A 19104-nucleotide genomic window follows, 5' to 3' on the forward strand; every position below is an offset into this window, starting at 1 on the left:
ACATACTTTAAAGATCAAGATAAAACTGAGAACAACACAGGAGTTCCAGAAAATCAAGGAAAAGCCTGAACAAATAGAAACGTCTTAAGATGTTTCTTAAAGGAGTCAGTAGATCCATCAAGCGCAAAGAGAGAGGAAGATCGTTCCAAAGCTTAGGAGCAACAGCCTGAAAAGATTTCTCTCCTCTGGTCCTGAACCGTTCAGGAACCATAAGTAGATTCTGATCCACAGACCTCAGAGCCCGAGCTGGGGTGTAAGGCTGGATCAGATCAGTGATGTAAGGAGGAGCCTGACAATGAATAGATCTGAAAGTAAGAACCAGAATTTTAAAGTTGATCCTGAAAGAAACTGGAAGCCAGTGAAGAGTTTTAAGGATCGGAGAAATGTGAGTTCTTCTACTAGAGCAGGTCAGAATTCTCGCTGCAGAGTTCTGAATCAACTGAAGGCGAGACAGATTCTTCTTGTTAAGACATGAAAACAAACTGTTACAATAGTCCAGACAAGAAGAAACAAACGCATGGAATGTATGTCTGTGTACTGTGAAGAAAGAGCTGAGCCAAAAGACAATGCTTCCCATTTAGAGGATACAAGCGACACCAAATGTCTACTTGGACCTTAGAGTATTTTTTTTTTGGAGGTGTCCTTGTGTTCCAGGCATGTCCTCAGAAAAAGGAAAAGGTTTCTTTGGAGAAAGAAAGTCCGGACCTCTTTGTCCCAACTGCTGCCCCCACGACCTGACCTTGGATAAGCAGTGGATGAACTGAGGATTAATAAAAGTTCATTTTTATCCTCAATTATGAAAGTAGTAAAGTCTGAAACATGACTTTAAAGTAACTAAAACAAGAAAAAGAAGAGTTTGCCGAGGTGTGAACTTTCGTCGGCGCCGGTAATTTAATTGGCGGCGTATGATCCTGCGTCTGCGTCTTGTCTGGCCATCGTAATGACTTGCTTAGACCAGCAGCACCTTCAGCTGATCTTTAATAATTACAAATCTAATCATCTGCAAATGAGTCAAGATAGCCTTTTCCCCAAAGCTTCTTATCACCAGGTAATTAAGCTTCGGCTAAGACGGGCCCGAAGTCTGGGGCTTCGTTCCAGGAACGTGATTGACAACCTGGTGTCTTTTTTTTTGTTTTGTTTCCCGCCGTCTTCGGCCACTTTATTTTCATTTGACGCAGAGTTAAATAAAAGTTGAACCTTCATTTAACGGATAAAGTTTTGGATGTAGGTGCCCACAAGAGGGAGCCCTAGATAAGCATGAATTTCATGTTTTAAATTACTGACCATTAGGCTCATAGTTTGCCTGAAATTTTCACTACTTTTACATTACCATCTGGATCCAGAAAATCTTTAAAGAATTGTGATCCAAAATGAGCACTTGTGTATTTTGTAAGTGCTGCCACCTACTGTCACATCAAGGGTGTGATTTGGAGAAACATTGCTATAATAACAAACTATATGCCTATATGGATGTAAATGAGCTGCTTGGCAGAGGTCTGTGGCTTTTTTTTTCCCATATCCACCATTTGTGAAGAGAAAAACAAGGACCAAATACCAGTGACTGATAAATCTTTAATATAAAAATTGTACAAGAATTCTGATACAAATTACAAGAGGTATTTGGACAAAATATGAATAAAATTCCATTTACATCCCAAAAACCCTTATGCATTTAATGCAAAAACCATAAACATATAAGATGCAAAAAAAAAACAAAATGAAAAGAAAAAAAAAAAACAGAAAAAAGGGAACGAGCTGTTGAAAGAGGAACGTTCGTCTGCAGGTCAGTAACATCACCTGTGCAGGTAACATACAGTGTTCATGAGGTGTTTCAATCACCATTTGGACACCAAAGTGATTTTCCTGTTGCCATGCAGCGCAGCGAGGACCAGTGTTCGCTAGAAACACCGCTTTTTTTTCTTTTTTTTTGAAGACCAAACGTAACAACTCGCAACATAAAAGGTTCTCAAGCACGTTCAGCCGTGATGATCAGAAACGGGGTGTTGGCACAGTGTAAAATGGTTACACTCCTTACGATCACACTTTATTATCCACAGGTTCCAGTTCAACTATATACAGGCTCTAGTTTCACCATCATCTACATAAGCATCGCTTCTTTTTTTTTTTTTTGGTGCCGTTTCACGTCGTCCCCCGGATCCAGCTTCATGGTTCGTCTATTCACACTTCAGGGGCCCCGAGTCCAATGAAATATTAAGGGTCGTGAGCGAAGTGTTCTTTCGGGGGATGAACCCCGAGTCCGTGTTTTAAGGGGGAACTTCAGGATGTTTGTCTCCTGCAAACTGTTGTTGTTTATTTATCTGAAGTCGGGGAATAACAATCGTTCGCTTCCATTTCTGAGCACGGTTTTCAACCAAAGGGATTTTTTTTAAAAAACAGGGGATACAGTGTCTTCATTTGACCACCAAACTATTCAGGTAGTGCCGTCCCTCGCCTCAGTGTTCCAAACAGAAACTTGACTTTAGGTCCCAGTATTTCAATCCAGTCTAAGGCCAGATTCATGCTTTTTTTTGGGGGGTTAAAGCAATTAAAGACGACCACGATGAATGGAACTCGAAACAACTTCCATTACGTACTAGAAAGTAACGTTTACTCATCTTGGTCACTTCAATGGAATCCAATAAAAGAAGATAAAAGTAACGGCTAATCTGTGAAAAGTAACTAGAAGGCAGTTAGCTTAAGCTGGGTCAGATATCCTGGCTTAGGTACGATACGTCTCCATGACAACCACGGTTATTTTTCAAAGTTAGGTCTACATTTTGCATAACAAAAGGTTTCTATCCAACAACCGGTGACATCTGCTGGTTCTTAGCGATGGAGACGATCCCGAATTCAAAGTGGCGAAAAGAATCAAAGTGACCCCGATTGAAACAGAGAAGAAGCTGAATAGATGGCTTCGGTTTATTAGACAATTGTTGGTTTCTTTTCCCTTCCTTCCCGTCAGCGTCACGGCGCTGTCAGCCATCTTTGCCCGGTGAATTATGAGACGAGCGGCGAAAAGAGGCAGCGACGCCTCCAGGTAGCGGCGAAGAAGCACATTTTTTTTTAATGATCTTTACTGTCATTCCTTCCTCCCGAGTCAGCCGTCCACCTCTGCAACCTTTCCGTCAGCTCTCGCTCTTTGAGGAGAGACGAGCGGAGATGAACGACTGATGTACGACGGGGAGAAGAAAAGACGGTTTCATTCGTCGCCGTACGTTCATCACGCGACAAAATCTCCGCTTGGAATACTCGTTTTTCTATTTGACACAAACTACTGGACCTTTTTTTTGGGGGGGGGGGTTCTTTAGAACAGAGACATGACTTCAGGAGCATCATTCAGTTATGGAAAAGGAAAATATTACAGCAAAAAGATTTAAGACTCAAGTGCATCATGTCAGTCCACCAGGGGGCGATTTATACACGATTGGTTGTTCACAGTTGAAGGACTACTCTCCGTACTTTTAAGTCACCGCCACAGAATGTTTTCCCACAACATTGTAGTGTCTGGAATGTATCATCGTCTAAATGTTGTGTAGGACTGTACATTTTTGTTTTATAGTATTGGGGTTCGACAGTTTCGTTGGCATTGACCTTGTAACCTGAAGTCAAGCAGTGTTGAAACTCTAACTTAGTGTGTGTCGTATTGCTTTCAAATTCTGCACGTGCACAACAACAACAAAAAAAAACTGGCACAAATACTGTATGTCGAATGTACGTTCACTGTCCTTGGCACCGTAGCGATTTGTGACCCCGCCCCCTCCCGAAAAACAAACAAACAAAAAAAAGAAATTGCCAAAATCCTCTCAGCAATATTACACGTCCCCTTTTCGCAGATGCAAAGTGCAAAAAAACTGAATACTAAAGCTCATAAACAAATCAAACTTAATAAAAATACAAAGAATGATAATTGTGTAGGAGCCAAAAAGAGCATGCGGGCAACCTTTGAATATCTAACAAGTAGATAAAACAAGTCACATGATATTGTTTTTTTTTTTTCTAGGACCCATTTTTTTCTTTTTTCAACTTTGTAGCTAACGTAAATGAGTCAAGCTAATAAGATGCTACCTCTTTCTTGCCTATAGCGGAAAGTATTTGTACTGGACTGTAACATAAAACCCATAAAGCAGGAGAAAAAGCAAACAACCATCAACACAACTCTGTAACACCAAAAGCCTCTTGGGGGGGGGGGGGGGGACGTTATTTACAAATGAAGCTTTCATGCTTTTCATAAGGGGTTCATTTAAAAGCTATCGTTTCACAAATACAACAAGAAGAATTTCTTTTTTTTTTTTTTTTTTTTTCAATATCGTTTCTGCAGGCAAATCACAAAAAAGAGTCAATTCTTTGGAGACACACATGAAAAAACAGATGTCGGAGGATGAGCTTGATAAAAGGGATCTATGTTATAAATAACGCTCCGTGTTCAGAGAAGTTTTTTCCAAAGGAGCGATCGAGTTTTTTTTTTTCTTCTTTTGCGTGAGAATATGGGCGTTGAGCTGATGTTGCCGACCCTGGAATGAAGAGTATCGGGGGGGGGTGACGTGAGGATATTCTCTCATCAGTCTATTACGTTGGAAAAGGGCATGTTTTTATGGAGGTTGGGATTCTGAGAGTGTCGGTTGCGGCTGCGCACGGAGCTGAACACCATGTTGCATCCTGGGATCTTGCACTTGTGCATCTCGCGCAGGTGCACAGTCTTGTAGTGCACGCGCAGCGTCCCTTTGTTGCTGTACATTTTGTGGCAGATGTTGCACAAGATCCCGCTGCTCGCCTCGCTACTGCCCCCCGTGGGTGAAAGGAGGAATAATGAGGAGGAAGTGTCCAACCCTTCACCTTGTCCTCTTATTTCTCCCATCTCCTCGAGTTGTTTCCCCGCCGCGACCCCCCCGCCGCCGCCGTTCATCAAGTGCTCCTCGCCCTCGCTGTGGTCGTCATCCTCATCCGCCTCCGCCTCCAGGTCCTCCAGCAGGATCCCCTCGTCGCTGCCCTCGTCCGACTCGTGCGAGGAGTGGAGGCTGCCGCTGGACTGCAGGCTGGACGTGGTGCTCAGGTCCAGCACCATGTAGTCGTCGTCGTCCCGCTGGCCGCCGGAGAAACCGTTGGTGTGGAAGTTCTTAAGGTCTTGGTGGAGAGGGTGGTGGAAAAAATCGTGGCGTGAGGGAGCGTAGCTGTGGCTCAGACCCAGGGGTCCGAATCGGTGGCCTCGGATGTCCATGCCCGGCGTGGGGTCGAAGCCAATGTGATGACCGGCGTAGATCTTGGCCAGCACCTCCGCTCGTAGGTCCTTAGGAAGGGGCGTCAGTTGGGGGTCCAAGACAATGTCGTCCAGCTCTTTGGTCAGCAGTTTACGGTGCAGGTTAATGTTGGAGCTGTGCCTGGTGAGGAGGGAAACAGGAGGGTGAGTCTTTTGAGATCAACACAAACGGCGTTCCTGTTTTTTAAAAAATCATTGCTAACAGCAGCTACACTTGAAGCTCTTCTCAGGGAAAGCGCTTCAAACATAACTTTTCCAACTGCTTCCTCCCCGCTGTCAGCATGTCTGCACGAGCCTGGCTCTCAGATTCAATTGACTCTGACTCAATTAAACAGTCTACCACGTTTGAATAGTAGTTTATCAATTGATCGGGAGGCGGCGGTGATGTAATCATCAGGGGGAATTGGATAGCATATTAGCACGAGACAGCATTATCAAAGTCATTCCCGTTCACACGTGGCTTAATCAAGCGCCACGATGAGCGTGTCTTTATGTAGCTCTGGAATTAATTATGACGGGCGTTTTTCCCAGCAACACACAAAAAAAAAAAAAAGAAGCAAAAAACTGCGTCAGGATGTGCGCCGCAGCTGCCGGGAGTATCGAGTGCTCATGCCGAGGTTGTCTTTAAGTTAGTATGCAAAGCCATGCTCAGAGATGCAAGAGGGGGAATGGGGCTTAAAAAACACAGGAAAAAAATCTGCCTAACATAACACACACAGGGGCCACTTTTTCTAATGTTCACTCCAAAAAAATCATATCAGGAAAAATCAAGCACCCACACATGTTAAAGGGGTATCCATGCAAGGGAAGCACATGTGTGTTCAAGAAACAAAAAAAAAGGGTCATCCTCAACAGGATATGAATGGAGTCACAATGGATAGTAGAGCTTACCAGCAGTGGCAGGGTTGATGCAGTCAAAAAGGGTCCCTTTCCTTTAATTATTTACTTCCCTATCCGACATTGTCCTGCAAGAGGTAAAAATACATTCATTTCAGGGACCCTTTTCCCGTGAACGAGGCAATCAGGAGCCCGTCCACTCGAGCATCGTCAGCATTCGGGAGCGGCAGCGTGGCGAATCGATCGGCGTTCGGCTGTCACTGTCTGAGTGTGTGTTTGTGTGTCCTGGTGTTATTATGTGAGTGCAAAAGAAAACCCCCCCCCCCCCACAAAATATACTACGCTCACGCTGGAGCGCGTCGGTCACAAGGCGGTGTAAATCCTTTGATAGCGAACTCACATGTGTTGATCGCTAATGGAGGAAATATGTGTCGTTTAGCGCCTCCGTCTGGGCGAACACGGCGGACCCCGTTTAGGACTGTCAGCGTCCGCCGGCCGTGATTCTGTTTCACTAACACTAGTGGGTTTTTTTTTGGGATGCTGTTGGCGATGCTCAGGTAGGCAGGTCCTTTGCAACATGTTGATAAGAAAAAACCTTTCACTGCTCATAAGCTCTAGGTTAACCACGACTACGTAAGAATTACAAACTTCAACATGCTTATTATCATGCAGTAATTAGTCTGAACCGGAGATTAAGTCGTTTCTGAGAATCCACACCACATGTCAACTCTATACATCGTAAATATCGACTTGTTCACGACGAGCGTCGTGGAAAAAGTATCGCCCGGAACATCGGAAAAGGTACGTAAAACAGAATAATTACAAAGTGTTACGAGGGTCAATCACAGGTGACTTATGATAAATGGCTAAAAAAAACACAACTACAAGTAAACAACACTTCAACAGTTCAACTCTTGGATTTAACATTTGGATTTTCAAAGATTTATTAAGATAATTCTCTTGCTGGTGTCGATGTATTAGTGAGTGCCAGTCAAAGTGTGACTGAAAACAGCAGCTAAACCTTGTTGTTCACCAAAAGAAAACATTAGTTTCTCTCATTTTTGGATGCTATGCTAACGGAACTTTTATTTTAGACATGGCCTTAGTCTACAAAATACACCAGGCCTGATGGTCACAATAGACAAAATTCACTTATCTCTCAACTTATCACTTTTACGCCTCCTAGCCCGTTCGTTCCCCCCACCTCCGTTCGTCGTTATCTCTCCCGACCCAAAATCACACCCCCATCCTCCCTTCCTCCACCTCCCTACAGGCCGGTAATGTGGCTGGCAAACAATTTGACAGTCTCATCTCTGCCTAAAAAGATGGGGGAGGCCCTCCAGAGAGCCAATTTTTGACTGCACAGAGGAGGAAGAGCAAGAGTCTGCCCATCCCAACCTGGTGTTAATCATCTTTAGGTCCTGTAGATGGTCCTTTGCCTTCCATTGTTTGTGCGAAGCGCTGGTGTAATTTGTCTAAATGACGCCTAATGAGATGGAAGGCTGTGTGGTATTATTCTGACACCGGTGGTCCTTTGTCTTTTGTGTCATCAGTGGTATGTTATGAGGTTTAGGTTTAAGTGGGAGGACAGGAGCCTTTGGTAGCATTTATCACTCGCTGTCACTATAGGAGATATCTAATGTTGTTACCACTAAATGGAAAGAAATGGGAACAGGAATACATTAAACTGTGTCTGTTCATAAAAAGTAGGAATAACTTTTTAATTTAGATTTTTTTTTATGATGCTCCATGAAGCACATGATGGTTTATTAATCTGAGAAAATAATTCACTTATTCTTTAAAGTGCCACTGGCTGATAAATAATTGAACAAACATTACATTTGTTTCTTTTAATCAGAGTGTCTTTGCTAACGTATTCTCTCTATGAGCAATGTGACCGCAGTCAAGACAGCGCGGTCGTATGATATAATAAAAAGTCAAACAGTGAGTTAATTGTGAAGCTGCAGAGCCGGGCCCACATGCCGTGCAGGGACCGAGGGTAAAGGAAGGAGGCCGGGGAGGGGAGGAAAGAGACTCTCCAAGATAATTAACCTTCACTCTTTCCGTTTGCAGTGGCCCGTGCGGGGACCACACGACGAGCGGCTAGGGAATGTGGAAAAAGGGAGGCCACCTAGTCGCAGCCGGGACAAAGAACAGTTATGAAGAAGAGGTTCTTAATAAAACTCTGGCAGGCTGATAAAGAAGCTAGATAGGGCCAGACCGGCCCTGTCACTGCCCAAAACAATTTGATTAACGGCTCTTATAAAGGCGATGATCGCCCGTACACAAGCCTTTTCAGCAATTAATCAAGCGGCTTCTTCGGGCACCACTTCTGTCGGCTCTGCTAGCTCCCCGCTATAAATATGCAATGATTTAACTTGAGGGACGTCGGCCAGCAGGTCGGACAAAAACGCTTGTGTGTCCTTTTGTGTTTAATTCCCATCAAACATATTTAATTAGATTGGCTGCAGACAAGGTGTAATCATTCTTTACTGTCTTTATGTTTGAGATTTTTGCACATCGAAACGATCCCGAATACATTCAGACCTTACTTTAGATTTTTTTGTAAACCTACTGCCTTAGCATATATTCAACGGCGAAGAAGGAGGTGGCTAAATCTGTCTGCAGATTCAGAATGAATAAAAGGAAAATAATATGTATAAGAGGAAGAGATCGAGAGCTAAGTCGATGCACGTGGAAGTTGTTGTTTTAATAAAAAAGTGAAACAGTTGGTGAATTCATAAAAAGGGCTATTTTAAAATTCATATATCAAATATATCTTTACACCACTTGAATCAGTAACCCTTGGTATATTTCAAACAGGACGAATCACAGCGATGTTCTGCGGTAAACGATTAAAAACGACCTATAAATGTCAAGTGAAGACCCACCTGTCTCGACTCCGCCTGGACGGGAAGGCAGCGTTGCAACCGGACACAGTGCACACGTGCATCTCTTTCAGGTGGACGTTCTTGTAGTGCAGTTTCATGCTATAGGAGCTCTTGAAGCTCTTTTTACACACGTAGCAGATTTTGGGGTCCGGACTCGAGCACGGGTCTTCGTCTGGCGAATGGGAAGAAGGGAATTTGGGGGGGCTCGCACCGTAGCCCATCGACGAGATAAAACTCTCATGCAGAGCCGCCATGCTGGCTGCCGCCGCCGCCGCCGCCATCCCTCCGTTGTAGAGACCGTATTGGCTCATACAGAACATGTCGTAGGTGGGATCATTGAGTTCTTCCTTGATCTTGATGGGGGGCTGATGAGGGGAGGGGGAGTCTTTTCCTTCTAGTTCCTTTCGCATGTTGCTTTCCGCATCGCCCTCATCATCGTGGTCCTTGCTTAGTGTTCTTTGGCCCCGACTGTGCTTCTGCTGATCCTCCACTTCCATCATCTCATCGCGGTAAAACATCTTGGATTCGGACGTTTCGGACTCGTTTTCAAAGTCTCGCTCGTGGTCCTGATCCTCGGAGGTGAAGCTGTCCATGCAACGTTGATCGCTTGAACCTCGGAGGTCACCCCGGCTCTCGCTACCAGTACCCTCCCGGCACTCGTCTTCACTCTGCCGCATCATACCTCTGAGACCTATGCTCGGGCTCATCTCGTCCTGGGAAGGAGACTGAGGACCACTACCTCCGCTGTGGTTCCCGATGCTATTGCCAGTGTTGTTGCCGTTACAACTACCATTGATCTTAATATTGTTGTGCAGAAGTAACGAGTGGTGATGGGAATTTCGATGAATACTATCATCGTCATCGTCATCTTTATCGTCAAAATCGTCCGCAACGTCGATGACTTCTTTTTCAATCTTCACCGGCATGCTAGATTTACGGGGTTTCTTTTTAGGAGCCGGGTCAACGGAGGGTTCGTGGTTGGCACTGGGGTTGGATAAGCGATGGGACATGAGTCCGCTTTCGGACATATGAGCGTTATGGGAGGCCACAGCTGCCAACATCTGTTGTTGATGTTCCATCAACGAAGTACTGTTTGTTGTAGATGGCAAAATTGGACTGGTAGGCAGTGACACTGGAGAGCTAACTAGATCCGCGGGGGACAGTAATGTGCGATAGAATGGAGGCACTGGTTGGACTGGCTGTACTGACTTAAGGGAGGGGTATACTAATGGGCTTTGCAGAGGGGACTGAAGCATAGGGTCAACTGGAGGTGTTGTGAAACCCAGCGGAGGTCGTCCAGGGCTCGTGAGAGTGAAGCCACTGTTCTTGCTGGTTGAGATGACGGGCGTGCCAGAGGTCGATGTTGCACGGATAAGGTCTTTGTCACGGTTGTTTCGCAACATGGGCATATGCAACCGTGGATTAGGATTGGCGCTGTGGCGGTTGCGACTGCGTAATGAACTGAAAACCATATTGCAGCCTTCAATGGTGCAGCGGTGCTTAATTTTCAAGTGTACAGCGTTATAATGTATCTTTAGTGTGCCTTTATCGTAAAATGTCTTTCCACAGGAGTTGCAACACACCCGCCCCTTGCGTGAAGTCGAACCCATGCGACGCATGCGGTGCATCTTTGACGAAAAAGACGTGTGGGTGATTGTTTTTGACTGCTCCTCCTTTATGAAATGTTGATGGACCTGGTGGTCACTTATGCTGTGGTTATTTTGCTGAGATAGACTTTGGGACTGCTGGCTCTGCAGTGACGATTGCTGCTGTCCGTCTTGACCGTGAGCGGAAGGAGACGGCGAGGCGGGGGACGCCCTGTTGCTGGCCTCGGATTTAGGTTCGATGTTGTTCAAGGAACCGAGGGGGCCACGGCTGGGACTCTGGCCAGTCCGGAAGGGGGAGAGAGAGACTTCCGACTCACTCGTGTCCACCTGTTCAACCTGGTTTGGCAAGTTGGGTTCCCTGAGTCGAAGAGATGATTGTTCCATGGCCAGGCTGTTGGGGGGCATGCCGAGCATGGGGGCTGAGACAGGGTTGATGTACTGGAATGGCAACAAGAAGGCAAGACTGTTTGGTATATTCTCAAAATGATGAATGCTCGACGGGCTACTGCTTTCCATGTGCGTCAGGATCCCCGGGCTTCGGGTCCTGTTGTTGCTCTCAATGAATGTCCTTATTCCAGAGTCTGTCTTGGAGGAGGGAACGGTTACTGCTTGACCCTCCTTCTCTTGAATGGCCATCAGCTCGACAATGGACTTGGTTTCACCGAAGCGTAGGAACTGCTGCAGGGTGATGATTTCTTCTTCCCGGGACATGATGGTCCAACGGTCCAACACCTTTCCGGCAGCATCCTAATTCGCCAGTAAAAAGAGAGAAGAAAAAAAAGGAAAAGGTTATTGATTGCATTATCAGTTTGATCACAAATTATTAAAATAAAAATGGGAGTTGTGTATTAGAAGCTAAAATATCAATCTATGGTCACGTCAAGTTGGAAAAACTGTAGGGGAATGTAACATTATTTTAAAAGATATTTTATATTCCTCTGAGCAGGTTCCTGGGGCACACGGCGACAAGGGAGTGACAACAATTAATGGCTGTGAAATGGCTACATTCCATTGCTCGCTGCTGGCGTCTATGAAAGAAACGGTTTCACTCTTGCGAGTAAAAGCTGTAAGATCAACATCACATAGCACAAAGGGTCTGTGAGGAAAAAACACAAGATAAATGTTTAAAGAGACACATCGAAAGGGAGTAGGGGGGAGACCGCAAGGAGAAAAAGAAAAGAAGAAGAAAACAGAAAAATGAAAGTGTGAGATGTTTCATATGCCCTCAGATATATAGTGGTGAAGTAGATTCTTCTAAGACGAAACATCAATAGTCACTGGGGTATTCACTGTTAAATATACATTAAAAAACATTTTATACTTTTATTCTGTGTGCGCTCGAGTTTCTCGCCTGAAGGTATGACTCAGAATTCTATCCCGGGCGCTATTATTTTAGACGGCTCGTCCGCCTGGGCATTAGTGCGTCAATTTGATGTAATTGAAAGAAAAATGAAAGCAAATTAGAAAGTGAATTATTAAATCATTTTGCATTTTAAAATAGTTTGCAAAGACATTAGGCTTTTTTTTAAAGGTTTAAACAGATTAAGAAACAATCACTTGAGTTTTAACCATAACATGAGAGGAAATTAATAAAATCAGATGATTTGCTCTAAATTTATTTTCGCCAACATTTTAACGCAACATGATACAAATCAACTGGTCGGCAACTCGCGGCGTCAATCTGCGATTACAGCAGCGATAATCATCAATTGTCGTTCCGAGTCGCAGCAACGTTACATGCTAAGTTCTTTCTACAGTGTATTTCACGAGTTCATTCACTTGCATTAGCCTTGTGATGCTGTAAGGGGAACAAATATTCCATTAGAAAGGCTTTTACAAGTAGGCACTCATCTTCCAATTAGCTTAATGTGGCCCTCTTCCCCCTATATTTTCCAAGCATGCCCCACCTTTCCTTACACTCCCTCCTGTAAAATCTCATTAATCCTCCCTCCCCCCCGTCTCCCCCAGAGCTATGACATATTAGTCTGTCATTATGCATCCAGGAGTCCTTTAAACAATACAGCTAAACCTCTGTTTGCCGGGTTAATGACTATTAGCCAATAATTACAGCAAAGAGACAATGGCGGAGCCACTTTATCTGGTGGACAGCCTGCTGCTGTTGGTTTACTTTATGTGCGAGGGGGCCCTCCGGTTCTCCCCGAATTAATCCAGCTACAGCATATTTATTAATCTCTCAGCTGCTTCAGGACATTCTTAATTCATGGCCCTTTTTTTTTTTTTGGTTCTCCATCCTGTTGCCATTTAGCAGGTCCATTGTGGCGGTTCCACAAAGTGCTGACAACGAGGACGAGCGAATGATGGCCCTGTCAAGGGCCTCGGCACAACTGTCGAGTAAAACAAATCACATAATTACGCAATTAGCAGGGTGTGTGTCGAGCGGTATTATTGGTCAAGTGCTTCTTTTTTTTTTTCTTCCTCGGCTTCGACGTGTGCTCGCGCAATTAACACCGTAACACCTACGTCGCTGTAATGATCACCTATTAGACTGGTGACTGGAGTGGGCTTTAAAACAAATGCTTTAGAATACGCCATAAGACGCATAAGGCATCAACAAATGGTGCAATTTTACCCTTTTCGGGGTGGGTCGGAAAACATTGCCGTTTATTTTGACGCCTTCAAAGATTTCGCGCAAACATAAGGCAAAGAAAAAGGCAATTAAAAATAAAAAAAACAGTATCACTTGCAGAAGAAAAGGCTCAGTTCTCACGATGGCAAAGTGAACCATGGGAACCACATTGATTCAACAATCACCATGCAGTGAAAGTGATCTCCTGGAACTCTCAAGGGGAATCCCCATTGATCTCCAGTCCTGCTTTCAGATCCAGTTCCTTAAAAAAAACTGCTGTATCCCTGTGTTCGCCACTTCAAGGGAGGTTAAGCAGAAGTTCCTTGTGATCTGAGAAGGTCTTGAACCATGTCTCTTCCTTTTCCATATTCTGTTTCTCTCCCCACCCCATCACAAGGTTTATGAATAATGCAGAGGATCTAGTGGCGAGCAGTGCCACAAGGGATGGGTTCATGCAAAGCCCATTGCCTGGAGCCATCACATCTGAGGGCAAGAGCTCCCAAGGTGCCTACTGTTCCCCCATTGGTTCTGAAGTAGCAGGTCAGAGGTGATCTGTGAGCAACTAGCTTCACTTTTTCCTCCTGTGATGGACTAGAGGGAAATCACTTGCGTTGTCCAGACGTGGGTGGAGGACATTTGTAAGCATCACAGAGGTTGAAATGTGCTCTCTGTGATCAGGGTAAATGCTGTTTTCATGCTTTGCACATCAAAGGATTTCGGACCCTTTTGGTGACCCGACGGCTCGTTCGCCGGCTTTGTTTTCCGGGAATATTTATGTTGATGAGCTCAGGGGAGCGTTTATTGTTTAACCCGGGATCAAATCACCTGTTAAGAGTGTCAGACTCCAACGCAAAATAATAATGTATTTTTCTCTTCAGTTGCACTGCAGACATTTTTAATACGCACCACTATTATTGAGTTCAATTATAATAAGTAGACCTGTAGTGAAGACCACCTCCAGATATGACCAATTACAAAACCGTGCAAAGCACACATGGGAGCCACTTTCAGATCCAGTTGACATTTAAAGTTGTTGCACGAAACCCACAACAAAAAACATCCACGGCTTATTTCTTAAACCCACTGTCACTGAACATACGTGTTCAAATCAATGGAACCTGGTCAATGATTCAACCTCGGTGGACCCGCGGGGCCGGAGGGAGGGGGGGGTCCCAGTGAAGTGGGGTGGAGTGATTACGGCCGCGAGGGGGAACAACGCCTGATGTTTCTTATTAATTGAGGATGATTCGTGTGATCTGCTGGGTCTGAAAGCACCAGTCGGGTCTGTCGCGGGGGCCTGGGAGACAGATGTGGGGTCTGCTGCGCTCCCTGCGGGGCCGATGGAAGGCAGTGAGGCGGCTGAGGCTCTCCCGGGTCTGTCCACCACCAGTGTGTGTTGGTGGGGAAGCTGACGACTGGATTCTCTCCGCTGCTTACGCCACATCTCCTTTGTCTCCGTGGCTACTTTGACTGGAGGCCGCGGCAGGAACGGCAAATTAACATATGCTCACAATTTGGTTGCATTTTTTTTTGCAACTCAAAAGTGTCCGAGTCGTTGGCTCCTCTCCATCTCCGCACATTTACAATTCCTATCCCACTTCTTTTTCAAAGCATCTCAAATCAACCTGTTTTGGATTTAACGACACAAAAGGTGTGCACACGCCAACATATGCTGCACTGGAGTTTGACTGTTCTGCAATGGAGGGAGGAAAGAGAATAAGCTAATGGACTCTTTACTTAATGTGATCAGAGCCATTATTGACATGCTGCCAGGAAGATGTAGGACCATTAACTGCTGCTCCTCTCTCAGGTGCTGTCCTTCCAGCAGCACTACTTTACCGGACATGTTTTCAGTGCCTGCTAGACTCACACGTGGACAAATGGTCTGGAGGGCTGGAAAGAGGTATCTAGTCTAAAGTAAGCCATTGTTAAATAGGGAAAAATAAGTTTTATTTCTGCAAAAGTAAGTTTTACTTCTGAAAAAATAAGTTTTATTTCTGTAAGCCATTGTTAAAAAGGGAAAAATAAGTTCTATTTCTGCAAAAATAAGTTTTATTTCTGCAAAAATAAGTTTTATTTCTGTAAGTCATTGTTAAAATGGGAAAAAAACAAGTTTTATTTCTGCATTTTATTAAAGGAAAGTTCAAATCAACCTTTCTTTGAGGAGTTAAATATTATGTTCGTGTTCTGATGATCTCCAAAAATAAACAAAGGTTGATTGAGAATTTGGGTAAATTGTCTGAAGGTATTACAGTGTTTTTTTTGGGTGCCTGTTCAGGGTGTACCCCACCTCTTTCCTGATGATATTATTAAGTTGTAAATTATCTAAGTTTTTTTGCTAATAAAATTTACAACAAATGTTCATCAAAAGGCTCATCAGAGGTGCCTTCAATCCTCAACAAAAGATGGCCGCTGTCACGAAGCACTTCATTATTGAGTGGAAATAGCCGCAATGATCAACAAGCTGGACGGTTTAAGCACTGCCTCTGAGGTAAAAAAAAAAAAGCCTGGCATGTACGTTGGCTCATTCATCTTCAGGGTGGAGGGTGCCAGTGCGGCTGCAGTGTAATTTACACCACCCCGGCCAATGTGCCAGAACACATTCATCCCTGTGGCCCGGGTTCTTACATCGCCAGCAGCCCGGAGGATGTTAATGTTTATGTGTGCATTTATGCGTGAGTGTGTGTGAGAGGTGAATGTGTTTCTGTGATCATGTGGGTACAGCAGGAAGTGGTGCCGGGGTCTCGCGAGGCCCCCGCTTACAGGTCGCTGAGCCTGCCTAGTGTTACGTGTTCAAAAAATGGTGATTACTTACTGCAAAAATAAACACCATTACCATCTGGTGCCGCCTTTATAGGCTGAGAACGACGCAGCGAGAAAAGCTCTAGACCATCAAACACAAAGTAAAGAACAATAACAAAGGTATCTTTTCTCGTGTGAGTGAAAACATGGTATCGGCAATAATGAGCAATATAAGCAAGAATCGGCATGAACTCGGTTTAAAATAAACCCCGGTCTTTATGAGGACAGATAGTGAAAAAAAAGAGCCGTGCTGGGACACATATTGGGAAAGGTGAAGGGATGGGGTCATCCAAGACCATTGAAGCCTTGCAGATCCAGCAGATGTTTGATCCATCCGCAGCACATCTGGTCTTCAGCAACAGAATTCTTTTTTTTTTTACTCAAAATCTACTTTTTTACACGTTTCATAGATCCTCTTAGCCCACTAAACGAAAGAATTCTCCCGGGGCCGACAAACACTGATTCAATGCCTTCAAAATGGTCCGATTTAGTTTAAAAAAAAGGATAAAAGTCGGACAAAACGAGTGACACATATTGTAGATATTGCATCTGTCATTCTTATGGTAGTGGGTCCTCTGAGGGTCATTCAGCACTTAACAGCCTCATTGTTTCTTTTACTGTTGGAAACAGACACGGATTGCTCAACTCCCTGCAACACTCCACGCGGCTTCCTTCGTCGGTGACACAACAGCAAATCCCTCGCACAATGTCCGGGTGTGGCCCCTGTGACTTTGGGGAGCTAAGCGAACGGCTATTTACTCGAGAGAGGTTATGGATCATATTTGGTTAAGCTAGGTATCTTTTTGTTTGAGTTTGACAACAACAATACCTGGCATTCTTTGGGCCAAAATGATGTCAGAGTCAAACTGTGGAAAGGTTTCTTACTCAGATTTATAATTCTCATGTGATAAAACAGTCAACACTATGAAGGAAAGTTTTATATTATGTAAATGTATGTATTTACTTTACTCTTAAACATAAAAAACAACAACTTTTGAACTGATTTTCATGTAAATCAACTTTTAAATAATTTATTGAATTCATCTCTCGTATTGAACTTTTGTCCATTTTCTAATGACATTAAATTTGATCCTAGGTGTGTTTTTTTATTATTTAAAAAATATTTTGGATAATATTTGCTGTTCTGGAGTATCTTACCCATGAGGTTTATACTTCTCACCATTTTTTTTATAATCTTTCCATGTTGGAACCTATTTCCCTCTTTCTTATTCTAATCCAATAATATTAAAACAATATTAAGTCAGTGACACCTTCACAACAGTGTCGGAATATAATGTAACAATAATTATTATGCTTGCTCAGAGCCAGTGAAATCACGTTAAAAATAAACTGTCACGACTACAATCGCGCCCGGAGGGGAAACAGACATGTTTCCACTCCCCATTATATCGCTACATGTTATTTCGTCTTCCCCGTTAATTCGGATCCTGATGTCATCTAAGACGTGTCCTGATCTGTGTAATGCAATCTTGCTGTGTTTGCGTCTGACCCGGCCTGACAGTCCTGTGCAGTGCAATTGTATCGATCTCCATAACCTTGTGGTCTGCAGGGTTCCTGTCAGCAAACGAAATGAGCAAAAGCACTTCTCCCACCAGCCCCCCCCCCCTCACCTTCTGCCATGGGTAGGACTACAAACTAAACAATCATCACAGAAACTCAATACAGGCAGACGGAGCTAGCCGGCCGCCATGCCTTACACTGTCCCGCGAGGCTTTAAGTCAATTTGGTGTCAGTGCTGCCTCTCACCTTGTGGACCTGTTGCGAGCTTAATACGTCGCGCTAATACGTCTCTCCATATGAATTACAAGGCTCTGAGTGGGACCCCGATGTAATAAGTATAGATTAGCTAATGTCCAAGTTTGTGTCTGCATCTTGTTAGGCTGGAAGTCGCAGTAATAGCCTTTAAACCGGGTCTCACTGTGGCCAGCGGGGGCATCGAGGTTCCACTTCGGAGAATGAAAAAAAAAAAAACGGCTCTGGGTAAACAATAAGTAAAAAAAAAGAGGTGAGAAAGCCTAGTGAGATGTTAATGTTTTTCTTCAGTATATTGATCAACTGGAAGGGGGGGGGGGGGGGGGGGGGGGCAAAGGTCCTCGGGTTAAAGGCCTTAAGTCTGTCCACCTAGCGTTGCTACGTGTTAATGTGAGAACGCATTGATTTTGTTTTGTACTCGTGTGCGCGGCTGACGGAGGACGAGTGGGATGCGGCTGGAATGGAAGAAAAACAAAACAAAAAAAAATGGTGGGAGAGGAGGTGAGTGTGTGGTCAGTCGGGGGCGTAATTAGGAATCAGGTTAGCACTGAACTCCGTGTATTGATCAGTGATTTTTCACACCCACTACATCTGGCCCTCAGCTATGCACACAGCGCTTTAATAATTAATGGGATGTATAACTATCATACGTCGAGCATGTTGTGCCACAAAACAAACGCGTCTGCCCGAGAAGAAAAGGATCATTAAAGTGAAATCTTTATTGGTAAATAAAGCAGACCCACAGCTGGTAAACAACTAACTTTCTCGACCCTGACGGATAAACACACAAGTAACACACACATCTAGATAAAGATGAAGCGTGGAAGCATTTTCCCTCATCGTTTTTTTTTTACTTTCTGTGGTACGTTCTGACCGAGGTGCAGCGAGATCTTGGGGTTTGACTGCAGAACTGAGGGTGATGGAGAAAACAACACATTGGAAGAAATTATACAGAGTTGTTTCTGTTATTTAAGAGTTTTACAAGAGTTCAGAACACACCCTGATACTGGGCCACCTCCGCTCTCTCTCAAAGATAGACCTGACCGATACAGATGAGCTCGGTTGGTCCCTTCCTATAGCTTGTACGGTAGAACACTTCCGATTGAACAGTTGATACCCTTTTAGCTCAGCTCTTTCGCCACCAAAGCCTCATAGACTCAACCGTGTTTAAAGGGTCAATAAGTGTGAGCATGAGTTACAGACTTTACCAGTAAGAAATAAGTAGTTTGAATCACTTTTACGAGGCGGGTCAGAGTCAGCCCTGGACTACATCAGGGACCTGAACTCCACCAACACCGAGGGGAGCCGTCCTGAGCCAGCATGGAATTGTGATCACTATCCGGCCCATGGCTG

General features: G+C 44.4%; 1 protein-coding gene across 5 annotated transcripts in view; it reads right to left on the reverse strand.

Moving 5' to 3' along the window:
* Window positions 1-1558: 1558 nt before the first annotated feature.
* Window positions 1559-19104, reverse strand: part of bnc2 (basonuclin zinc finger protein 2) — a 167575-nt gene continuing 150029 nt past the window's right edge. For 4 of the 5 annotated variants that reach the window (XM_087807350.1, XM_087807342.1, XM_087807373.1 and 1 more), the window contains 2 exons: window positions 8983-11336; window positions 1559-5375 (listed from right to left, as the gene is read on the reverse strand). In XM_087807350.1, the coding sequence (XP_087663476.1) occupies window positions 4559-5375; window positions 8983-11336 (3171 nt within the window). In that variant the 3' untranslated portion in view covers window positions 1559-4558. Of the gene's footprint in view, window positions 5376-6145; window positions 6220-8982; window positions 11337-19104 lie in introns of all 5 variants that reach the window. The other variant, XM_087807357.1, reaches the window with a different exon arrangement.

This window comes from Callionymus lyra, chromosome 1 (assembly GCF_982586985.1).
Source record: "Callionymus lyra chromosome 1, fCalLyr1.hap1.1, whole genome shotgun sequence".
Taxonomy (NCBI): Eukaryota; Metazoa; Chordata; class Actinopteri; order Syngnathiformes; family Callionymidae; genus Callionymus; species Callionymus lyra.